The 25,491-nt window shown below is 44.3% G+C and overlaps 1 protein-coding gene across 1 annotated transcript in view; it reads right to left on the bottom strand.

The window, feature by feature from the left end:
* WWC2 (WW and C2 domain containing 2) overlaps positions 1–25,238 on the bottom strand; it is a 957,428-nt gene extending 932,190 nt beyond the window's left edge. Inside the window, exon 1 of the mRNA XM_086962466.1 lies at positions 24,833–25,238. Coding sequence (XP_086818592.1) covers positions 24,833–24,960 — 128 coding nt within the window. The 5' untranslated portion in view covers positions 24,961–25,238. The remainder of the gene's footprint in view (positions 1–24,832) is intronic.
* Between the last annotated feature and the right edge of the window lie 253 nt (positions 25,239–25,491).

The following is a 25,491-nucleotide window of genomic DNA, read 5'->3' as shown; positions in this document are numbered from 1 at the left end:
CTTTTTTTATTTGTAATTCTTTAGCATTGGCTACAGGAAACAAAAATGCTAAAGATTTACAAAAAAAACCCCATAAACAATTCTAAAAGCACTAACTCTAATGATGCGAGACCTATTGCATTTCCAATGCTTGTTTTAATGTAGACTCACTTATAAACAACAAGGGACCCCAATTAAGTCAGGCAGGGACCTCGGGGAACAATTTTATGGAAACAACAGTGGTCCCATGCTTACGTAATACAACACACCAAATAAATATAGACGAAATCGCTTCTATATTTTCAGAAGGGTATGTCCAGCCGGACAGAGGTCTTTCAGGTTTACTTAATAAACAAAATTCTTCAAAAAATAGACGTAGGAATACCTTCCACAATGCCCCTATGTGGTACACAAGCCTGTGCCCAACACTAACGGGGTGATCACAGTTGAAGAAAATAGGAAAGGTTCAAGGCAAAACAAACGTTTTTCTGTTTCCATATAAATTGTACAGAAAATATCAAGCTGCACCATTACATAAAATCAACCAATCAGATTTGTATCGGGTGCATAAGCAAGTCGACGGCGTTTTGGTTCCATCAAGAAATCATAGGAACCATCATCAGGACAGTTAAATACTTTGCCTTTACATTAAACCTCAATTTTGCCTATAAGAAGAAATAAAAGTATACTTTAGAAACAAGGTACATAAAAGAATGCGTGAAGTGACTCTTTGTGTGCAGTGCACATGCTCATTCGTCAGGGGGTGATACTAGTCATAACCAGGTTGTTGAGGCAGTGCCATAAATTACAACTATAGAGCATGCGTCCAAAGTTGCTATAATGTGCCTAAGGGGCATTAGTGGTTGCATACGAATGTTGACCGCAGTGCCAGTGAACTAAAACTGTGGTAATCTTGTGTACTTAGCATTCGCCGATAAGTGAGACTATTTCAGGATAGTGGGCGCCCCGCACTGCTTACCGAGGCAGAGCGCGTTAGGGCACAGATAGTAATTACTTCCTTGATGCCCGGACCAGTCGCCCTGTAAAACGAAGGACGCATGTTAAAATAAGCTGGGGGTTTGGACAGCCCGGCGGGCGGAAGAAAGGACCATAAAAGCAATCTTACCACAATCAAGCGTCAGGTTTGGCCAGTTTACGCGATCGTAACCGGACGACGCCAGGGCAAGCCTAAGTGGAAAAAGGTCCATTCAGAAACGGAACAGTGGACTAAAACCAGAGTAAATTCTAAGACGCGGTGATAAACTTACCAAATGCTTCGGTCATGGAGTGTATCCCTGGCGTGCTCGTGTCCTGAAACCAGGAAGTGAAAAGGAGTAGAGTGCGCTGTGATTGGAGCAGTGCACGGGAATTGGGGGCATAAGAATAAAGGAAGGACTAAGTTCCAGGGGCCATATTGAGGCGAAACCTTATGTGAATAACATGCACAGTGACATTAAAATATGGATTCATTTCAGAAAACAATAACAATTAATCACTCGTTGTTGAACAGCATGTAGAAAGGAATAGGTCAGTTCAGATTAATGATGTCCAGTCCTCTTGCAGGTTCAGGCCGGAATTCAGGCTATCGGTCTTCAATATCCACTTTAATTCCTCTTTGTTGAGCAACCGGCTCAGGTCACCACCTCTGGGTGGTACAATGATCTGTGCGATGACAGTCCAGCGGATATCATTCTCAGTGTGTCCCTTGTCCAAAAAATGTTCAACCAAGGGAGCGTTAGGGGTTTTGCACCTGATGCGGCTGCGGTGCTGGGAAATCCGTAATTTAATCTTTTGTTTTGTCTGTCCAACATAGATGCAATCGCACGGGCATAAAATCGCGTACACAAGATTACAACTGTTACAATTAGTAAAGGTGCATAAATCATTTTTTACATCCCTGTACACAAATTCTTTTCCCTCAATTGTATAATCACACACTACACATTCATGTGTAGTGTGTGATTATACAATTGAGGGAAAAGAATTTGTGTACAGGGATGTAAAAAACCCCTAACGCTCCCTTGGTTGAACATTTTTTGGACAAGGGACACACTGAGAATGATATCCGCTGGACTGTCATCGCACAGATCATTGTACCACCCAGAGGTGGTGACCTGAGCCGGTTGCTCAACAAAGAGGAATTAAAGTGGATATTGAAGACCGATAGCCTGAATTCCGGCCTGAACCTGCAAGAGGACTGGACATCATTAATCTGAACTGACCTATTCCTTTCTACATGCTGTTCAACAACGAGTGATTAATTGTTATTGTTTTCTGAAATGAATCCATATTTTAATGTCACTCTGCATGTTATTCACATAAGGTTTCGCCTCAATATGGCCCCTGGAACTTAGTCCTTCCTTTATTCTTATGCCCCCAATTCCCGTGCACTGCTCCAATCACAGCGCACTCTACTCCTTTTCACTTCCTGGTTTCAGGACACGAGCACGCCAGGGATACACTCCATGACCGAAGCATTTGGTAAGTTTATCACCGCGTCTTAGAATTTACTCTGGTTTTAGTCCACTGTTCCGTTTCTGAATGGACCTTTTTCCACTTAGGCTTGCCCTGGCGTCGTCCGGTTACGATCGCGTAAACTGGCCAAACCTGACGCTTGATTGTGGTAAGATTGCTTTTATGGTCCTTTCTTCCGCCCGCCGGGCTGTCCAAACCCCCGGCTTATTTTAACATGCGTCCTTCGTTTTACAGGGCGACTGGTCCGGGCATCAAGGAAGTAATTACTATCTGTGCCCTAACGCGCTCTGCCTCGGTAAGCAGTGCGGGGCGCCCACTATCCTGAAATAGTCTCACTTATCGGCGAATGCTAAGTACACAAGATTACCACAGTTTTAGTTCACTGGCACTGCGGTCAACATTCGTATGCAACCACTAATGCCCCTTAGGCACATTATAGCAACTTTGGACGCATGCTCTATAGTTGTAATTTATGGCACTGCCTCAACAACCTGGTTATGACTAGTATCACCCCCTGACGAATGAGCATGTGCACTGCACACAAAGAGTCACTTCACGCATTCTTTTATGTACCTTGTTTCTAAAGTATACTTTTATTTCTTCTTATAGGCAAAATTGAGGTTTAATGTAAAGGCAAAGTATTTAACTGTCCTGATGATGGTTCCTATGATTTCTTGATGGAACCAAAACGCCGTCGACTTGCTTATGCACCCGATACAAATCTGATTGGTTGATTTTATGTAATGGTGCAGCTTGATATTTTCTGTACAATTTATATGGAAACAGAAAAACGTTTGTTTTGCCTTGAACCTTTCCTATTTTCTTCAACTGTGATCACCCCGTTAGTGTTGGGCACAGGCTTGTGTACCACATAGGGGCATTGTGGAAGGTATTCCTACGTCTATTTTTTGAAGAATTTTGTTTATTAAGTAAACCTGAAAGACCTCTGTCCGGCTGGACATGCCCTTCTGAAAATATAGAAGCGATTTCGTCTATATTTATTTGGTGTGTTGTATTACGTAAGCATGGGACCACTGTTGTTTTAATGTAGAGCCACAATCATCGAAAAGAGAGCGTGAAAGGAACGGCCATTCATCAATCTTAAATACACATCCCTTCCAGTTTTAAGTAAAATAGCAATGAATTCCGTGTAGTGAGCCCCAATAATTAATAATAATAGAGCAGGGTCGTGGCTGGAACAGGGGCAGACTGAGGGGCCAATCCCAAGTGCAGTGGGCAGACCAATGGGTGGGCTGATGGGTATTCTTACTACATCTCATCTTTTCACATTGCTGTCTTTTTCTCTCTTTATAATAACTACTTCTTCACACTACAATTGAGTGCTTAGTATTTTGTAGCCTTCTTTCAGACCCTTAGCATCCCTTGTGTGTGTTTTACTTGTAAGTTTGGGGGACAGGATGCTAGCTGGTCTTTAAAATTTCTTTACCCTTAGACCCTCCCTCACATTGGGTTTTTTATCAATTGCATTAGGGGCCAACTTTCTGCTTTCGCAATTCTATCCATTAAGGACAAACATTTAGAGTAGATGAGGCTGGACAGGATGAGAGATGTGGCACTGCGGTGAGAAGACGAATGGTTCCAAGCACTGCGTATCCTGAGGAAGATAACTAGTTACTCCACAGCCACCATGAAAACAAAACAAAGTGCCTGTATAGAATTTACTACATAAAATGAGAATGCAGAAGAGTGAATGGTGCCTATGATATTAGACACAAAGGTGATTCTGCACAGCACTAGCTAAACATGCAAACACAGTCAGGGATTTGGGTTGAGTTAATGGAGAAGTTCCAGACAGTGGAGAGATGGAAAATAGCCGTAGATCCAAAAAGATTCCCTTTTAAAGTTTGAATTAAAAAAAAAAAGTGAAAAAGTTAACAGCCTTGTTAAACTACTATGAAGACACATAGTAAATACATGTAAAATGTATTAACAAATGGGTTGGCATTGCAGCCTGCTACCAGTTACTAACCTCAACTTCTATCTGCCAGATACCACTCCAGCAAACTTACATGGCAGGCAGTGCTGATTCTGATCCAGAAAAGACTAAGACACAAAAAGGCACATTCGTATGAACCCCATACAAGACATGTAAATGTCAATCAGATTTAGAGTAACAAGCATTTGCATAGCCAATAGGTTTCGCTTTTGGGACCTTATAAGTATTTCGTTTTGCAGAACAATATCCCTGGTGCAACAACATCACCTGTTGCATGGCTAAACCTTGTACCTTATAAGTGTTTAGCCATGCAACAGTTGATGTTGTTACACCAAGGATATTGTGCTGAAGTTATCCAGCACAATATCCTTGGTGCAACAACATCAAGTGTTGCATGACTAAACACTTATAAGGTCCCAAAGGCGAGACCTGTTGGCTATGCCAATGCTTGTTTTTTCAGTTTTGTGGGTCTTTCTGGCTCTAGTTTGTCACTGTTTGAGTTTGTTTCCCCTTCCTATGTGTGTCTCTGCAGTTCTAGTGCTAGGATGCCTGCGGATGACAGTTTCCTCTCTACAAACAAATACACATAAAAATGAATGAACAAATAAATCAAAGTACTGCATTCCTGCCGAGAAGTGCGGTTATTTTACTGTTGAAATAAAAGTAGTGTAGGTGCCAAGTACTGGACAGCCCTAGCCCATTTAAATCACCACTTACACTAATTATCTATAGTATTCGGAGTTTTCAAAATTAACTTTCTGCTCGATATCGCATGATTGAAATCGTTGACTCATCTTTTTCTTTGAAACTGTTTGTTCAAGTCGGGATATTCAGGAAAAGTGATGTGTGTTTTCAGTATTGTAACACAGCAGCAGCAGCTCACTAATATTACTGTAAATAATCTCCGCGATACCATCCCATTTCACATATGTGAGGTCCTGTATTGATCTAAAAGAAACGTTTTATATGGATGTTGCAAGAAACAACTACATTTTGTCTGCCAAATGTCTGTAATAGACTCTGACCGATAAAAAATAAATGATTGAAAAACGCTCTTTACAACAATCTGTTGAAAACTTATTCGAGGTCAGGGCAAGACCCTGTGCAGAACAGAGCTGGCTCTGTCAGCCCCCCCCCCCCCCCCCAAAGGCGGAGGGGCCAGAGCCCACTTTGTCTATGCATTCAAACGTCTGGAGGGTGGAAGGCGCATTACGAATCTGTGCAAAGAAGCTATGCTAATCTCTGACGTCCATAGCCAAAGCACAGCAAAATGAGAGAAGGATTTAGGATCCTGGTTGTCTCATGAAGAATGGTCCACGGTGAGCATCCACTCCAAATCAGTATCACGCAGTCAGCAGAATGGAGGATGAGTGATGAAAGTGTCACTCCTTTCAGCCTTCCTATATCATTGGGGGGAGTAGGTGGGTGAAGCGAAAATGTGCGTAAGGGTGGAAGAATACTAGTGGCATCACAGATGTTTGCAGCTTCCCTCTTTAGGGATTGGATAGATGGATGGATGGATGGATGGATTGCGTGGTGACGAACTCTGACCTTTAGCTCTATAACTTTCGATAACGTCGAGCTATATTTTTATTGCAAGGAGGGTTCCGAGCGTACGGTACACAACATTGTAATGTAGTTTAGATTTTCATGTCATCATTGTTATATTTTAACAGCCGCATGGCCTCTAAATATAGCAGTTATACATAAATTTGCTCTCACAGTGAGCACAGAGGACATCATTCCCCTTTGAGGAATTATGGCTCTCATCAAAGATGGAAAGGTAAAAAAGCATTACACTCTGGCCAAACCGTAAAACGCTTATCTGCTTTAAAAAGCGGAACATATTTTGCTGCTTTCAATGAATAATACAACTTTAACTGCGCTGTTCATGACAGAAGCTTGTGGGTGAACGCGTGTCCTACTTCAAATACCTACTTTAAATACCAAACGCTGATTAAAGATTTTGACGAACACTCGCAGTGGATTTCATTTAAAGGGGATCATAGGAGCAGACATTTTGGCAGAAAATGACAACAAAAGTCACGATTTGTGGGGGGGGGGCGGGGGGACTCATGCGAATATACAAATAGTGTTTCACCATCCTTATTCACAAACCCACTTCTTTATTATGTGCCGTTGTCTTTCGAATTTTGTCTAATTACTCATCAAAGAAAGATACATTTTGATAAATATTTCGGGGAGCCGGCGCATTTCCTCGCAGTCTTCTGAGCACACCATCTGTCGTCTTTCCAATACTGTTGTGAGTTGGCTTTGGAAGCTTAGGACCGAAAAACACCCGGCTAGCAACTGAGTTGGGGTGTTAGTAAAGGCCGTCAGGACCGATTGTTAGGACACAACCTCTGCGTTCTTGGAGTCTGACAGGCACCACCGGCCTGAGTGAAAAGGCAGACAGTGTTAACAACTGCAGCCCTAGCCCAGACTTGACAGGCAGCTCCTGGGCTGCTGTGTCTTACCGCAGTCATCGACTGGCGGCTACAGTTCCCAGATGCAGCAGGTTGAGGCAGACAAAACGACCCTGTTTGCTTTCTCAATAGGCTGCAAACAATTGCAATGTGCCTGTTGTTTACCTAGAGCGCAGCGAGCTGATGTGTGAGTTTAAAAAACGATGGCAAATCTGAATAAATACTCTACTTATCATGGGGCTGCTAAGTGCTGCAATACACTTAACCGCCCAGGCCACCAGTGGCCTATTCAAGCAGCAGAGGGCCCTTCCAGCCCGGTACGACTCAGATTGACGGGTACACTAAAGCTGTTCCATTAACTTCTTTCTGGATGGAAATCTTTACTTTTTTTTTTTTTACTGTTTTGTAGGAAAAATACAGATCTACGGCTCATATGTTTGAAGCACTACTGACACCAACATTGCCAGATTGATAACGCCTTTGAATAGTGAGCCCTGCAGGGTCTTCAGCATTGCATTAATAAGATGCCGACTAATGGAGTACAGGCCAACACGTGTAGAGCCGCTTAGTGGATTCGTAAACATTAATAACCATACATGAAGCGCATGCACTAAATGTAATGTGCTCTAGATAGTTGCTGTGCAAGTGCTTGTTCACTTTTTGTAGGATGATTAGCATGGTATAGTGCCTTGATGGCATGTCGCCAAGGAAAGCACACGCTGTTTGTTTATTTATACGTAATACAGATCTGAGAACACGCCGCTCCCGAGCTCTCAGAACGGCAAATATTTCATGCTGGCTTTTGAAAACCTCCGTAGAGGGGTGGAGCGCGATGAAGTGTCGAGAGCCCAGCTCCTAAAATGAGGGAAAAGGTAAGTGCCACGCCGCAAGCTTTGCCAAAGAGGCGGGTATTTTAAGAACAGCAAACACTGCGCTTTTCCCTCAAATCGAGCTCAGCCGTCCAAGCATAACACCGCAAGCAAGGACAACAAGAATTGGCCGCGCGCGCGCGCCTCACGCTCAGTATAGAGAGGCGGGGGGAGTCCGGCAGAGTGACGTGATCTGTGGTGGGGGAGGGGGAGGGAATTGATGTGCAGAGAGAGGCACCAAGGCTCAATGAGCCTTGACAGAACCCACATGGCGGCTGTGCGCCTCTGGTGGCACTTTTAAAAGCCGGTTTACTAAATTTCTCGCAAGCAGCACATGTGCTGGCTCAGCGAGACCTAAAAATGGAGGCTAAGCGAGATCTCTAGATTTTAAAATGGTCAGGCATGCTTGCCTGATCGTCTATTTCAGGAGTTGCTTCTATACCTCTACGTACTTGAGGCTGAAGTTTCTGCTTAGCTCAGTTCACCAGACCCCTGTAGCTCTCCAGCAATGTGTGTATACATCGGGTATATTAGAGAACAATCAATACATAACAGTGTATTACTTAAAAGAAAGCAAATGAGGATGACAGCATCGGGTTTGCTATCACATACGACCCTCTCTCCACACCAGTGCTTAATTTGAGCCGGTGCTTTCCAATCCTCAGCACTAGTGCTTATAGCACCATTTAAGGACACCCTTATTTAAAAGGCACAGGATTTTCCCGAGACACTGGATGTTGAGCCAAGTCGAGACTTGAACCATGTTCTCCAGCTCTGAAATCAGCAGCTCTACCCATTAGGCCAAGTCCTCCCCAGGTTAATATGTGCTGGGGATCTAGTCAGGAGGCAGTTTGCACCAGCACATTTCTCCTATTAGGGCTGCCTCCTGAGGAGAGCCCCAACACATTTTGTTTGACAAATTAACCACTGCTCCACACACATCAAGAACATCATCAGAAAAACTGGTGCATATTGAAAGTTAGGCAGTGGTTCATTTGCAAAAAAAAATATGTGCAAGGGCTGTGGTCAGGAGGCAGCTTGCACCAGCCTATTTCTCCTGTTAGCGCTGCCTACAACAGAGCCAGCTACTAACCATGAAAGTGGGGTGAGGATGTGGCATAATGGCCAGAGCAGCTGCTTTTGGAGCTGGGGAACCAGGTTTGAGTCTCAGCGTTGGCTCAACATCCTGTGATTCTGGACAAGTCACTTAATCTCCTCATTCCTACCATAAAGGAATGTGTCCTTAACTGGTGCTCATGAAAAGCACAGGTGTCTGTGATTAAGTGCCTGTGCTGAGCACCGGAAACCACTGGCGCAAATTAAGCACTGAAGTTGGGAACAGACCCATGCCAAAACTACAGTTTGCGTTTAAAAGATCCATTAATCCAAAAGATTGACAAGGTCATTCCACTCCCCTCTCTAGCCCCCAGCCACCACAAGCCTGATTGGCTTTACCACCACCAAAGGGACACACAGCCTGTGGGAATTTCAGCACACCTCATTCAACAACAGCAAACAAAGAAGTCATCTTGAAATGGTAAACAATGAACACACAACAGCTTGACAAATGTCAACATACTGTTTGTCATAGACAGGAAAGAGCATGCCACTGGTATTCCTAGGTACGATGACCTGGAAAGATAAGCTAAGGTTCCAAGAACATACTAGTACCATTAAAAACAAGAAAAGGCACTACCAAGCTAGTCTTCCACTTCACTGAAGTCAAACACAAACCACCAGACTTAACATGAACTCTATTGGAACATGTTTCTCAGACCTATTATTGGGAAGAAGAACGGCCACTTTAAAAAGATGCAAGATTGATTTTTCCGACAATCTACCAACAAAGATGGCTTCATTGATGTTGTGGTACATAATGCCCTCCTGCAAAAACGTAGGTGCTGTGGTTACATTTGTATACTCTTTCTACATGGTGCCAGCGAGCCCTGCACTATTGTGACATGTCCATTCCAGCGACTTGATGACACGCGACTTATGCGTCACTTCCCCTAGACCAGGGGCTCCTAACCTTGGGTGCCGTCACCCCAGAGGTTGCCAGGTGGCATTTGAGGGGGTGCGACAAAGAAGGAAGTATGTACAGAATGCATAACAGAAAGCTGACAGGAGTTTAGTAAGGGGTGCGAACATTAATCAAACATTTGCGAGTGGTGAGGGGCATAGAAAATGTTGGGAACCCCTGCCCTAGACTGGCCCGGGCTAATAAATTAACCTGGTACTTACAGCACTATGGCATCAGTGAACTTTAGAATGTGATCAGGAGAATCTCCCCTGGAAGGTAAAGTGCATGGGCATCTCCAAGCATCTCTGTTAGGTGCACTTTATCATTTCAGTGTTATTTCAGTGGAATCTGAAGAACGCCATGACCCTGTGTTTATGTACGAGATTGTAATCACCTTTGTAGTCTCTTCTGCCAGCACATTTGACAAACACACCCATTCATCAATCAAGATAGTTGGGAAGGCTATGGAGGTGTGCAAGGTAGTGCAAGAGTAGTTGGGTTGTAGCTAATCTATTGCGTATGCATGATGTTTGGGTGACAATTTTCTGGGATTCATAAGCTTACAGATTCCTTAAGGAACAAATGTTGTAGGGTGAGGGCGTTTCGACAGTATAACAGTTAACACTCTAATTTAAAGACTAAAATGTGTAAAAAAAATACGAGTGATCAGAAAGCAATACCTATTAACAGTTTATCGTTTTCTAAATCTTTTGTAAGAAACCTTACAGTTAGGTCCGCTAGCAAACATACCTATCCTAAATTCAAACAAAGTAGAACAATACAACATTGTGGCCATGAGTTGAACTACTGAACTTAAGCTCTGGTGGTATTTTTGTTCATAAACACTTGATTATTTTACCAGAAAAAAATGAAAACTTAATTGCAAATACACTGGGACAGTGCCCAATATGCTGAATATGAAATTGCTAAGGAGAGTGCCATTATTATCAAAAGATAGATGCTTCCACTTAATAAAAAACATTACAGATTTAGCACGTGCAACAGGAAATATATTGCAGTAAGTATGCAAAAATAATACACATGTGGGTTTGAAGAAGCACAAATGTCACCCTAAATAAATTATCTAAAGCTGGCTCTTTTGCTTGGGACCGCTGCCATCTTCGAATCACATTGAGGTAGAGTTTTTTCTTATTTAAACACACTGCGGGGCGGAGTTTGACACCAAGGTGCATGGCGGCTTGTTGCTGAGGCTCTGAAGAGGATGGCATGGCTTTACTTGATTTCTGAAACTCCCAGGCCGCTTTTTTCAAAATCTTAGCTAGAACTGTGGATCGGAAGGCATACTAAGTCCCGACACAGATGGCAATCTTTCGACTGTGCATCTCGTTGCTGTGCTCTCAGCATGTGGGGCACGCGTCCATTTTGGGAGACTCCCCATCTGGCCAGACGGAGGCATCAACATCTTCAGTTTTCGACTCCTGGGTCAGCTGCCAGGTCGGCACAATCTTCTCACTTTTCTGTAATTTCCTTTTATTTTTTGACATAGATGATCACAAGACCAAGCTGCTTACTTAATTCTCTCCTAACATGTGATAACTGGAAGTGTATCTCTATTGAATGAGAAAGCACAAAACCTAAGATGTCTCAGCAATGGCAGTATTTCTTTTTTCTTCTCTCCTTGGTGGTGCCAGGAATTTTGAAATAGTAATTACCATTAAATTGGTCGGATTTTCAACAATTGCAATCTCAAACTGGGCCTATTTAAATGAGCTCCTCATTAACTCATTTGCTTTTTAACACCTTAAGTGCTGTGCCTGTCCAACGGCCAATGGCTCCACTACCTCGGGAGTGCTGCCGTCGGCCGTTGGACGTTCCAACTGCACCTGCGCAATGGAACGTCCAGCACTGGAGCTGGACGTTCCATAGCTGCTAAGGTGTTAAAGTGCCCAGTACAACCAGGAAGAGAAAAAGAGGCGATATGGAAGGGGAATGGAGAGAAAATAGGAATACTATCATCAGAGAGGGTTTTTTCCCTTTTGTATTCTCCTCCCACCTATATCTCTATGTCAAAGTTTAAGCATGTAAGACATTTATCATACTCCGTAGCCCTATTAACCAACCCTAAAGACAAAGAACCATCAACTGCTATGGCAAACAGACAGGATTTTACTCCGTCAGCTGTGGATAATCTACTCAAGGAATTGTTGGTCATTAGAAACTTGATCACCTCAGTAAATAAGGCAGTATCTGCTACTACTATGGAAGTGTAATCTTTAAGGAGCGAAGTCAACCAATTCAAATCACGCATGCGACTTATGGATGGACGCGTCACAGAAGTTAAATCAAGTCTTGATAAACTCCCCTAACAGTCAATATATTTGGTACCTTTAAAAAAACAATTTATTTGGAAGATCGAAGCAGAAGAGACAATATCAGAATTATTGGAATGCCGGAACAATTAGAGAAGGATGATATTTTTCAATTCCTCACTAATCTGATTCCCACATTGATGGGAATGACTTTCTCACCCCAACTTGAATTTCAAGGTGCCCATAGAGTATGCTCACAGAACTCTACTTGTACTCAACAACAAAGTCTTATCCTGGCTTCCAGCTTAGACAATCAACAAGCATGTTAAATCATTGCAGAAACAAGAAAACATGGACCATTACTATACGATAAACTCAGATTATCATTACTGAAGACTTTTCTGCTCCAGCCATTCTCAAGAGGAAGCAGTTTTTAGCTCTACGACCTAGGTTATGTTATTACAATTTATAAAGCGAACAGCTACTCATGAGTGTCCCGGCACGTTAAAGAAGGTTAAAGAAGAGAGAAAGCAAATATGGACTGTTGGAACCATCCACAATGCTTGTAACTTACCAAGGAATGTTTAGACCTGCACAAATTGGAAGATTTTTTAAATGACTTGGATGGCAATGAACTAATGATGGAATATAAAGATTCGTCTCTGCCAACCACCCACAAACGAAGCAGTGAACTTCAGATCTGGACAAACGTGACAAATGGGAAACTGTAACTCGGAAATGGTCCCATGGTGGCAAACAAAGCTTGAAGTTGTCGACTCCAAGAGATAAATTTAGATCACCTTTGAAAACTTAATAAGAGACACTCCTATTACCTGATTGTCGTAATACAAAGACCTGTAATTTATCACTCATTTGATTTCTCTATTTTCTTTTATTCTCTATCTTTTACTGCACAATTATAGATTCATAATATCGTATTCAGTTATGTATAGTATTGTTAAAATGCTTTTTCCCTTTTATGTTTGCTGTGACATGACTTACCAAGATATTGAATGCTGATATTAGGATTCTATCTTTAACAATCAATATTTAGTACGATCACAAGATAGTTATTTAGGCCTTTCAGGTGTGCTGGCATTGCCTAACCATAATTCCATTTGCCCTCTGTTATGAACCCCCCTCCCCCCCCCGGCAGTTAAAAGTTATTAGTAGACTATACAACATTGTGTAAACTATTTGTGTTGGACATGTGACTAGAACACAGTACTTATATACATTCTTCCCATACCCACAAAAACAATAGAAATACTTAATACTTCTTTAGTGAACTAGTTCACATTTAGAGACGACTGGCTCACAATAATATTAAAACCCTTTCTATAAGTAAGACTATATCAAAAGTTACATACTTTCTGCTTTCATTTACAAGTTATAAAAACTTTCATCCTACCTTTTGAAGTTAACACCTTTGCCAGCACTATGCAAACATCTCATAGTAGATTGTTTAAAGTAGTATCTTTGAATGTTGATGGATAAACACATTTTATTAAAAAGGAAAAAAATACTTATCTATAATGGTCACAACAAACCCAGTATTGCATTGTAGCAAGAAACACATCTTACCCCACAGGAGAGTGAGAAATTAAAACGAGATTGGGTGGGTGAGGTCCTACACATGATTATCACGACCACTACTAGGCCTAAATAACCAACACCACAATGAAAACGTGGAGTAGCCATTCTTAATAATAAGCACCGGCCCTGTAAAATATTACAAACATGGGAAGATATTGACTTGAGCTACATCTTTGCTAAACTTTATTTAAGCAATAACTTTTAAATTGTAGGTTACATATATGCACCTGCAGACTGAAAAACTGTGTGTATATCACAACTTAGTAGACTACTGACTTCTTTTGGCTCCTCCAAAGTCATAATTGGAGGAGACTGGAATATTTCCAACAACCCGTTTACTGATTAATCGGGCAGAATTGAAACATATCATAACAGAAACAGACATTCTTATAGATTTCATACTTGGTTATGCCTTACAAGAAGCTTGGAGATTGCTGCATCCCAATGCCCATCATGCCCACACTCGATAGGTACGAGATTCAATTACTTTTTAGTCTCTCCTTCGTTTTTTACAATTAGTAACTAACACATATATCATCCCCTATAGTACATCGGATCATGATCTTACAGATATCCAAATAGATATAGGACTCTCACTACCCTTGAAACCTCAATGGAGGCTGAATCTGATGTTTTACAAGACACCACAGGCAATACATCAACTAGGTTTATATGTTGAACGATTTATAAAGGACAATGAACATTTTGTTACTAGTGCCCACACGTTAAAAAGGATGCAGTTCTTGCAGAAAAACAAGCAAATTTTTCAAGAATTTGCTAAGAAAAGGAAATCACAAAATGTACTTCCATTTATTCTCAGACACAATTGCCAGATACATTGAGGAAATTACTTACTGTTGTAAAATGTGCTCTTAACAGACTTTATACGTCCCACGCTGAGTAATGTCTATTTTGCATTCATCAACGCCATTATGTAAGAGGACAAAAAGCTGGGAGACTATTAGCACACCAACTTCGCCAGCAGGAATCTTCTAGAATGGTACCCGCTATTAGAAATAACAATGGTGACTTTCTTATTCTACCCTCATAGATTCTTTCCCAATCCAGAAATACTATGTAACACTTTACGCATCAATAAACTGTCTAGATCAGATAAGAGAAGACACTTTCATCTCTAAAGTCAATATCCCTAAACTTACATCACAGTATGGAGACAAATTGGAGGGTGAAAATTCCGATGAAGAGTTAGCTATGGCCCACATTACCGACGGGAGCGAGGTAATAGGTACAAAAGGCACCTGCTGTTCCTAGGGATTACCTTCGCTAAACACGATATCGCTAGGGCATGGAAGGCGGCTCTCCCACCCCCTGTTGGGGCATGGAAGAGAGGCCTTGATTTCTCCATGGGGTTGGAACGTCCGATTTTTAAAGCGCTGGGATGTCCCAGAAACATCCCAAAATAGGGAAGCGATGGGCCGACTAGTGAGGTATTTAACTTGAACCTCTCCCTCCAGCCCCCTGTGCCGAAGATTTGACTTGATGATCAGCAGCTGGGTATGTGCATCTTGATTCATTGCTCATATACTGATATGTCGCGATCGGAGTCACTACGACAAATTACATATATGTACGCTGGGACACTGTTGTTCCTGGTTTACAATGTTTTCATTTGTTTGACTTGGTCACATGTATCTTATATTCTTCCCCGAACTTATTGTAAAATGTTGACATCTTTACCAATGCCATTCCATGTATATGATGTATTGCCCTGGCCGCTCCTGGGCACGTATTGCCCTGGCTGCTTCTGGGCACGTATTGCCCTGGCCGCTCCTGGGCTCATATTGCCTGTCAACAATAACATTTGTTGTGAAAAAAAAGTTAGCTATGGCGATTGATTGTATGGCCACAGGTAAAGCACATGGGGAAGATGGATTTCACACCGAATTTTGAAAGAGTACCCAAAATTATGCCTTTCAAATTCTGAAATCGGTCTTTAATGAAGTTTTACAAAACAGGACATCTATCACGTGACTTTTTAAGAGCACACATCACAGTTATCCCAAAACCTGATAAAGACCCCTTAGCATGCTCAAGGTTTTAGGCCAATTTCTTTAATAATTTGGATGTTAAAATCCTGTGGCAGCTGAGAAAGGAAACAGAAGAAAAAATCCTCCTTTCCCTGAATGCGGAAAAAGCCTTTGATAAAGTAGAATGGGGTTATTTGTTCTTCACTATGGCGAGGCTGTGATTCGGTAGGAATGTCATCACATTAACTACAGGAATGTATCCCTCACCTGCAGTGGCTGTTCCATGTAGGGGATTCACATCTCCTTATTTTAAAATCCATTGTTGTACCAGACAAGGTTGCCCTTTATCGCCTTTGCGGTTTCTTTTGCCTCTTGAAACACTATCCATAGCCACACGGAATAAAACTGTTATTAAAGATTTTCACACCACTGCAGGTGAAATAAAAACCTCTATTATGTAGATATTATCATGACTCTTGCACAACCAACGCTCTCCACAAATTCATTAATATCTCAATTGATCATCTTATCAAAATTCTCTGGCTTTAAGATCAATTGGACTAAATACGAGGCACTACTATTGACCCCTACTACTACTTCTGCTTCCCTTAGGGAACCTCCGCTTTAAGTGGCTCCAATCGAGGTTGAAATACTTAGGGATACTCATTAATCAAGGACTAAAAGACATGATTATGGATAACTTAAACCCACTAGTTGAATAAATCAAACGAGACTTCCTGCGCTGGTTGTCTTTGAATCTATCACTTTCAGAAAGTGTACAGATCATAACAAGCATTGGCAAAGCCAATATGTCTAGCCTATGCAAGAACTATTGGCTTTGTCAATATATATTAGCATTAATGTACACCAGAATGGCTGCTGTTCAGCAAGGCTAAGACTTAGTGGGGTGAAGGAGAGTGGCATGGAGGGGAGTGTTGTAAAGTAGAGTGGAGTGTTATGGAGTGATGTACAGTAGAGCTGAGTGGAGAGGAATGTAGTGGAGTGTCTTGGAGTGTTGTGGAATAGCTTTGGGGGAGTGAAGTGTTGTTGAAGGAGTGGAGCGGAAGGGCGTTGAGTTGAGTACCGTAGAGTGGAGCACAATGTCAGAGTTGAGAATAATGTAGTGACAGAGTGTTGTGGAGTGGTGACGTGTAGTGGCGCTGAAGGTGTTGCATAGAGTGGAGTAGAGTGAAGTGGCATAGAGCAGAGTGGAGTGGTGCATCACAGACTAGAGTGGCATGGAGTAGCAGAGAGGGAGTTGAGCAGAGCGTTGTAGAGTCAATTAGTGTCATAGAAAGGCATAAAGCGGAGTAGAGTGGAGTGGCATAGGGTGGAGTAGAGTGTCAGTGGAGCAGAGATCAATGGAGTAGAGCATCATAAAGTGGAGTGAAGTGTTGTAGAGTGGAATAGAGTAGAGTGGATTACAGTGGCCTAGAGTGAAGTGGCATAAAGTACAGTGATGCAGAGAAGATAAGCGTAGAGTGCATTGGTCTTGAGTAAAGTGGTGTAGAGTGCATTGGCACAGATTGCAGTGACACAGAGTGCAGTCGCATAGAGTAGAGTGGTAGAGAGTAGATTGCAGTGGCATATAGTGCAATGGCATAGAGTAGAGTGGCATATAGTGGAGTGCAGTGGCATAGATTCTTTCAGAGTAGAGTGGTGTGGTGCAGGGTAGAGTATAGTGGTGCAGGGTAGAATGCAGTAACAGAGTAGTAGCACAGAGTGCATTGGTGTAGATTAGTGTGGCATAGAATAGAGTGACCCAGTGCTGATTGTAGTGGCAAAGAGTGGAGTTGCTCAGAGTGGAGTAGAGTGGCGTAGAATGCAGTGGCATAGAATGTAGTCACTTAGAGAATTTTTCAGAGTAGAGTGAAGTGGTGTAGAGTAGAGTGGTGTAGGGTAGGGTACAGTGGTATAAAGTAGTGGCTTAGAATGCACCTGCATAGAGTGCAGTGTTGCAGAGTGTTGTGGTGTGGCCTAGACAAATGGTGGTGTAGTGTGCTGTGGCGAACAATGCAGTGGTGCATAGTAGAGTGGGATATAGTGCACTTGCAAAGTAGAATGGTGCAGACTAGAGAAACAGAGTGAAGTGATGTACAGTATAGTGTCAGAGTGTAGTGGTGCACAGTAGATTAGAGTGGCGTAGAATGCATTGTCTTAGGGTGCAGTAGAGTGGTGCAAAGTAAAGTGCAGTGGCATAGAGTAGACTAGCATAGAACGCATTGGCAGGGAGTGTAGTGCTGCCGAGTAGAGTGTTGTAGAGTGCAGTGGTGTAGAGTGGCATAGAGTGCATTGGTGTAGACTGCAGTGGCATAGAGGTGCAGAGTAAAGTGACAATGTGCAATGGTGTGGATTATAGTATAGTGGCATTCAGTGCAGTGGTGCAGAGTAGATTGGCATAAAGTGCAGTAGCACAGAATGTATTGGTTTTGAGTAAAGTGGTGTAGAGAGCATTGGTGTAAAGTGCAGTGTCATATAGTGAAGTGGTGAGGAGTTGCGCAAAGTGAAATGGCGCAGAGTGGAATAGAGGGGCGTAAATTGCAGTAGCATAGACTAGATTGTTTCAGAGTAGATTTAAGTGGCATAGAGTGTAGTGGTATAGGGTAGCGCGTTGAAGAGTGCAGTGTAGATTACAGTGGCTTAGAATGGATTTGCGTAGAGTACAGTGCTGTAGAGTGGAGATATGTAGAGTAGAGTGGCTTAGAGTTCAGTAGTAGAGTGAGCCATGTTGGATAGTAGTGTGACGTAGAGTGAAGTGGCAGAGTGGAGTGGTGCAATGTGGAGTGGTGGAGGCTAGGGTACAGTGGCACACAGTGGAGTGGTATAGAGTGCAGTCATGAAGAGTAGAGGGTCTGAGTACAGTGGCATAGAGTGCAGTGCAGTAGAGTGTGATGTATAGAGTAGCATAGTGTAGAGTGATGCAGAGTGCAGTGGCATGGTATGGATTGGTGTAGAGTGGAGCAACGTTGACTATGCACAGTATGGTAACGTACTGTCATTACAGACAACACATCTTCAGTTGAAATGACCATTAAATTTGCACTCACATACAGTTTTACTGATAAAAGTATAAAGCGCACAAAAGATAACATCTAGAAATGTCATTACCCAATGCATTGATTTGATCAGCAGCACAATTCATTTACAGGCATTTAAATTTTATTGTGTGCTAGAAAAAAAAACAACTCGCAAGTTTGTGGAAGAATACAGTAAACAAGGTTTGGGAAACGGTATGGATGAACTCGACCTGGGCAGCCTAAAGCAAATAAAGTCAGCAAGTAGAAAGCCAGAAAATGTGAGTTTCAAACCACAAAGCCATTGGTAAGCAACGGGCGGAATGCATTCCTTGGTCAACATTTCTGAATGTCCCCAAGATGTCTTTAGCAAACCAGTCAGCTTCACTGTCTGGTAGGCAGCGACCTAAAAATGAATACGATTGCCAAATATAATGATTATATTTTTGGGATTGTACCACTATCACTAACTATTCCACGTTCATTCTTCAAAAACAACCACTTCCATTTTTATTTCGCATTTTGTTTGGGGGGTGTGACAGACCACATTGAAGAGCTCAAAATTACATTAATATTCAACAAAAGGGTGTCTATGTTTGCCTCATTTAGAAACTATTGGATTGTACAACAACTAGCACTATTATCTAGCTATATATCTATCTATCTATCTATATCTCTCCCTATATATATATATATATATATATATATACACACACATATATATACACACATACTCATACACACACACACACTACACACTACACACTCATGGGAACACACCCCTTTGGGTCACAATTGAGCAGACATTACCCAAAACCGATACGGAGTTTGCAATCTACTTCAGTAAACGCCCACAATTTACGAATTCTACTAACATCGTCATATTTTCATCACAATGAGCTTGGCACAAAGCTCATAAACGAATGCCTTCACATAACCGCTTACAGCTGCACGCTCCACTCTGGAGCAATGCACACATCGTATATAAGGGAAGTCAGTTTAATAGGCCCTTCTGGCCCAAACAAAAAATAAATCAAGTCAATGTTATACTCAGCCAACAACACTCCTAAAAGTCATTCTTACAAATACAACAAGAATTCAGACTCCCTCCTTCACAACTCTCTAGATACAATCAACTTACAGGTGTTTTTCCATCGACAACGATAAAAACTCACGACATAACTCCCATATGCCCAATTGCACAATATATACACACACAAAGAAGAATTGCAAGGGAACAGTTTCTGGTTTATGTAACATCTAAATTGAATTTTCTTTCTCTACTGACCTCTCTTCCTTATTACAACAGTGGTGGTCTTCACGATCAAACATACAATTTTCGGACGAGAGTTGGGACACCTTACTGGAAAATTACAAGAGGTGCAGAGATTTTCATCCTACATTTAGTTATTTTAGAGTACTGCATTGCTGGCACTGGCCAGTTTTGTAAGCTATATCTATTCAAACTTAGCCCTGCCTCTCTCTGTTGGAGAAGCCAGTAAACAGATTGTGACATTGATCTTATATTGAGGGAACCTCAAATTATTATTTTTTGGTTTCAGGTTTATATTTGAATTACTGCTCTCCCATTATCTTTTCCTTATCTGCATGTTTGTCACTTTGCATGATCCTACAGACGTCCGATCCCCCCCCCCCCTCCCTCCCTCCCTCCCTCCACCGCCAAGCCTATACACACTTATAAATGGCTTCCCACAGCCCTTGGTCTTGGTTTATTTAACAAATATGCTCCAGGCAACTCAATCCTGGCTTGAAGATATGTACTAAGTGGCAACATTTGAGAAAATGTTTTATAACCAAAGAGACAACTTGTAACAATTTGATTGTATCTGGGACCCTTTTCTGGAATGACAACAGTTGTAACAGTGTTACCTCATTTATACTTAGGAATAGAACTATCCTGGAAGTTTTATCCACTTAAGCGTTATTTGGTATATTAAAGAGATATGTTGAGGGGATTATTCTCATATGCAGCTGATTGATCCTCCCTTTCTTTGTTAAATTTATCTTCAAATGTATCAATTGTATTTCAAGTACAATTGTTTTCATGTGCTGAACATATCCTGTTATATTTGCAATAAAAAAAATAAACACACAGTGCGTCGTAGAGGGGCGAATACATTGTTTTAAATGTAAGACACACTAGTATAAACATTGCACAGACCAGTGGCAAAGGCGTCCCACGCGTATTTATAAATATGAACGGGAGCTGGCAGGGATAGTATGTGAAAGGTGCCGTTAAATTCAAAGAAGAATACGGTGACTTCCGAGGTCTCGTCCGGGTTAACCCGGAAGAGACCTCCTTCGTCGCAGCTCTCTTCCATGACCTCTTGACCCCAGACTGGGCTGTAGTCGAGTCCTGTCCAGTAAAGTGTGTGCAGCGTGACCTTTTATTCATTTCATAGGGCTGACATTGGCTATCTTTACTTGTACCCAAGACATGGTATGTTCAAAAGTTAGTGTGTCGATTAAAATGTCCGAGCAATAGATGAACATGCTCGCGTTCTCCCTTGACAGTCTTTAAAAAAAAAGTGTTTTGAATGCTGTTGAACGCGTCACAGAGAATTCCGGGGTATCCCCACGGCTGTGGGGGATTTATGGCCTGCAATGGCTGGGCGTTAAACACCGGAATAATGGTAACCCGGGAGTAAGTCAACAACGATGCGGCATGTATTCAACGTGCTTACATCGCGCTGCTCTCCATCGTAAAGTTCAATCTGTTATTAAACCATGCATGTCTTCACAGGGGCGGTGTCCATCTACACGGCGGTGCAGAAAATGCAGATCTTTCAAACTATTTATAGTTGGATGTGGTCATGCTCGCTTACAAAACAACATGGGTTATAGCCAAGCGGTCCGGCCTCGTCGCGGCCAAATATCCGGAGCCCGAGCCCTTGTGGGTATCCGTGACGCGATGTAATTTCCCTGTTTGTAGAACCAACAACATGCGTAGCTTTCTGATCCAGTGACGGCCCAACACTCCTCCCCCACCCCCTTTAACTGGGGAGTGGGATGCCCCTTAACTTCCTACACCTCACAGACATCCATGTACTTTAACAGACTGAATTGGACACCCCCGAAGCGTATGGGGGTCCTCTGCGCCGGGTGTGTGTGTGGAGGGGGGCCTGGCACCATAACGGTCCCTTCCATTGCCAGCTGAAGTGTCCTCCGTTCCCTGTCCCTCTGAACGTCCACGACCAAGGGAACGCGCGTCTGTTAAGAGCCACTTCAATCAAGGGTGGCGGTTCTTCTCCGACAGGAAAGTTATGATTTAAAGAGCGCGTGCTTCCTAAAGAACTTCTTATCGATTCCGAACTAACCCGGGCCTCCTCTTCTCTGGGTTTCAGACACTCATTCCCTCCAAACAGTCTGGCTCTGGCCGGCCCTCGCCTTCCCAAAGTGGACTCGTGCGCGGATACGTTCGCGTCCTCCAACCCCTTCCCTCCCTTTTCGGCCTCTCTGTATCCGTTCAGCCCCTCCTACTACGGTCTACAAAAGAAGGGGGGTCGTAGTGCCCTCCCTCGGGTCCCCTTTGCTTTTATTTGGCAGAGAGCGACCCGTGTTTTGTCTCGGCTGCCCGCTCCCTCCGTCATGCGCCCTCTCTTTACGCACGACTGTGGGGCAGATGTAGATTCCGAGCCCTCGGTCACCTGGACAACGCCGGGGCTTCTTGGACACAATACCGAAGCACGGGTGCAGCACTCGTGCTCCCCGGTCGGTATCCCTCCCCCGTTGTTTGAAAGTTGTCTCTTCTGCGGCCTCGTGCGTGAAACCAGGCACCCTGAAGGGAATATAGCGGTGCACACATGGTATTCGCGGGTATTCTGCCCAAACCGCCCACCTCCTGCGCGCTATGCATCCACGTCACTTCATTACTAATGCCACATGCAAGCTCCATAAGTTGTGTACAGTGTGTCTGAAGGGGACACCTTACTTTGTGCCCCAACGGCGGGAGGCGGGGGCTCGCTGTATATTGGTCGGTGTATGCACGGGGTGCCTTATGTTGTGATTACATGATGTGCTAAGCCTGTGCAGTACGTGCTGTTTTGTGTAGTTTATGTGCTGTGGCCGCACGTGCCCTGCCAGTGCCTCGAAGACCCATGTGTCCGGTGCAGAATGGCACTGAGGTGTTGTCCCTGGGTGCCCTCTGTTGATACGATATGCCTTGTGACTCACATGCGTAGTGCAGCATACATGTTGGGAACCATCGACTCTCTCGTATGCAGGGAATGCTCTGTACGGTAAATGTGCTAAAGCCATGTGTGATTTCTGCAGTGGGGGCTTGCGGTCCCATGTTTGGCGCATGTGCTGTAGCAACATGAGTCTGGTTCAGGACATGTACTGGGGCCGCAGGTGACCTACAGCAGTCCAACCTGTTGGGGCTTGTGTGTGCTGGCACTGTCAGGCCAGCGCCCACGTGCTCTGATTAAGACCCGTGTGCAGTAGGTGATGACGTCTCGGTCTTGGGGGTCACAGGTTTCGTGTGCTAAGGTGTCACGTGTGCGTGTTGGGATACCATGTCATGTGAAGGTTCTGTGCAATAAATGTGTTAAGTTAATATGTGTCAAGGCCCTCCCTGCCCAGAGAGATGCAAGCGCTGGAAGGTGCCTTACAGGCAGGTACAGGAGCCAATGAGTTATGTGCAGTGATTGTGCTGAAGCCCCACTGTCTTGTGCAGGGTGTAAGCTGCAGTCCTGGTGTTCTGTGCTGTATGTTTTGCGGCCCAGGTCCCCCCTGCACTGTTTGTGCGGATTCTCCTTAAGTGCAGGGTTGTTTTGGGGCCAGAAGTGACCTTTACGGGGTGTGTGTTCGATTCCCACGCTCACGCGTAGTGCACTGCGGCCCTTAGCCGCCTGTGTACTCTGTGATGGGGACCTCATTTGTTCTGTGCAGTTGTTGTGGTCAGCACTTTAACCCATATGCACTGGAGGTGCAGTTGCTCGTGTATACGTGAAATGTACGTGGCACATATGTTTATGCGTAGTTCCTGCAGGGGTCCCAAGTCTCTGCCTGAAGCCATGTGTGTTGTCCAGGGCATGTGCGAGGGCAGCCGGTGTGCAGGAACAGTAAGTGGTTGTTACCACCGTACTTATCCTATGGCCGGACACCCACATCTCCAGTGCAGTGCTCGAGTGCCGGGACCACGTTTGCTGGAGCCACAGGTGGGCTATGCCAAGCATGTGCGGGGATAGTGTGTCCTGTATAGTGTGTGTTCTGTTGGCACGAGCACGTGCTGGAGTCCCAGGTGATGCGCTGTATGTGATGGGCCCTGCCCTGTGCAGTGAGGGTGCTGTCCACTTTGCGCCCTTTGCACTGCATGCACTAACCACCTTCCCACGTCCACGGTGCGTGTACTGAGCCCCAGGTGTCACGTGAAGTGCACACGCTCTGCCTCCATGTGGTGTGGAGTGTGTCCTGGGACGCCACGTACCTTGCGCAGCGCGCGCTGTGCTTAGCCTCCTCGTGCACTGTGCAGCCTACACGAGTTTCTCGGTGGCCTGTGCAGTGACCCGCTGTGCCTTGTGCAGTGGTGGGTTGGACTCGGTGTATTTGTTGTCCTGACAGTTTCCCTGCCCTGGACCCCATGTACCCAGAGCAATAGGACCCAATAGGCCTCGAGCAGTGTATGTTCTTGATGTCTCATGTGTCGTGGACCAACCCCCCCTCGCCCCCCACCCCAACCCCCCGTGCGTGTCCTATGCAGAGGACTTCTGTGTTGGGATCTTATGTGCCACATGGGGTGCATGTGCTTGGTCACACATGCCCTTCACCCCATGTGTCCTATGCAGAAAACGTATGTACTGGGACGACATGTGCCCCATGCAGTGTATGCGCTTGGTCCCATGTATCAAATGCTGCGTGAGTGTGTCTGTTGGACACTTAGTGTTACTTGCGGTACATACAGGGCACATGTTGTAAACTCTTCTCCCCTGTGCATTATGCGCGCGCGCTGGACACATGCGTTAGGACCCCGTGTGACCTGTGGAGAGTGACCGGGCACCCTGTGCCCGCCGCCGTTTATAACTTAGGGTCGTATGCGTGCCGGGACCCCATGTGTCATGAGCAGTGTGTGCAACGATCCCATGTGCGCTGTGCATCAAGTGTCCAGTGCAGTTCCCGTTCCAGAATCCCACGTTTCCGCCCCTTCCTCCCTACCCCCTCCAGTGCCCCTTCGCCCCCGCCGAACACTGTAGTAAAGTGTATTTCTGCCGCTTCCTACCTATCCCTCGGGTCGATCCAGCTGGTCTGCTTGCTGTTGTGGTCAATGTAGAAAACCTTGCCGTCGAAGTCCCTCGCTTCCTCCCAGCCATCGGGTAAAGGCAGCTGTCCATTCCCCTTCCTAGGCATGATCAAGCCCCGCAAACTCCTCCATAAGTACGGGACGGGAGCGGGGTGGGGGCCGCCAAGTGAAGCGGACAAAAACAAAGTAGTTCTCCCGCACCAAAGAAAAAAAACGCGGAGAAAAAGTGCTACTTGAAGTATGTAAATCCTGTTTTGGGGCAAGAAACCAAAAATCCACTCGGGCTCAGTCCACCATGTCTGCCTGCGTCCCTCCTCCCGGGCTCGGGCAGCCCTGCGCCGAGAAAGCCGTCTGCATTGGGACCGGGGGAGAGCCAATAACCCTGCCTTGTTCCCAAGCAGCCCAGCCAGGGGCTCATTAGCATGAGATTAGCATGGGGCTCATCTGCATGCACATTCCTCTCTCCGGCATTCCTGAGCCTTAACCCTGCCCGCGCTGTCTGCCTCGAGCACTCCTGCCGGTGACAGACACAGACCAGGAGAGCGAGGGGGAGGGGCGGCCCGGGGGACTACGGCAGCCTTCTTGCTAAAAAGGCGCACACCCCTTACAAACCCGGATGTTCTCTTCCTGGTACTAGT

The sequence above is a fragment of the Lissotriton vulgaris genome, chromosome 3_1, assembly GCF_964263255.1.
Source record: "Lissotriton vulgaris chromosome 3_1, aLisVul1.2, whole genome shotgun sequence".
NCBI classification, from domain to species: Eukaryota; Metazoa; Chordata; class Amphibia; order Caudata; family Salamandridae; genus Lissotriton; species Lissotriton vulgaris.
Note: the sequence above shows the minus strand (reverse complement) of the source record. Positions and strands in the feature narration are given on the sequence as shown.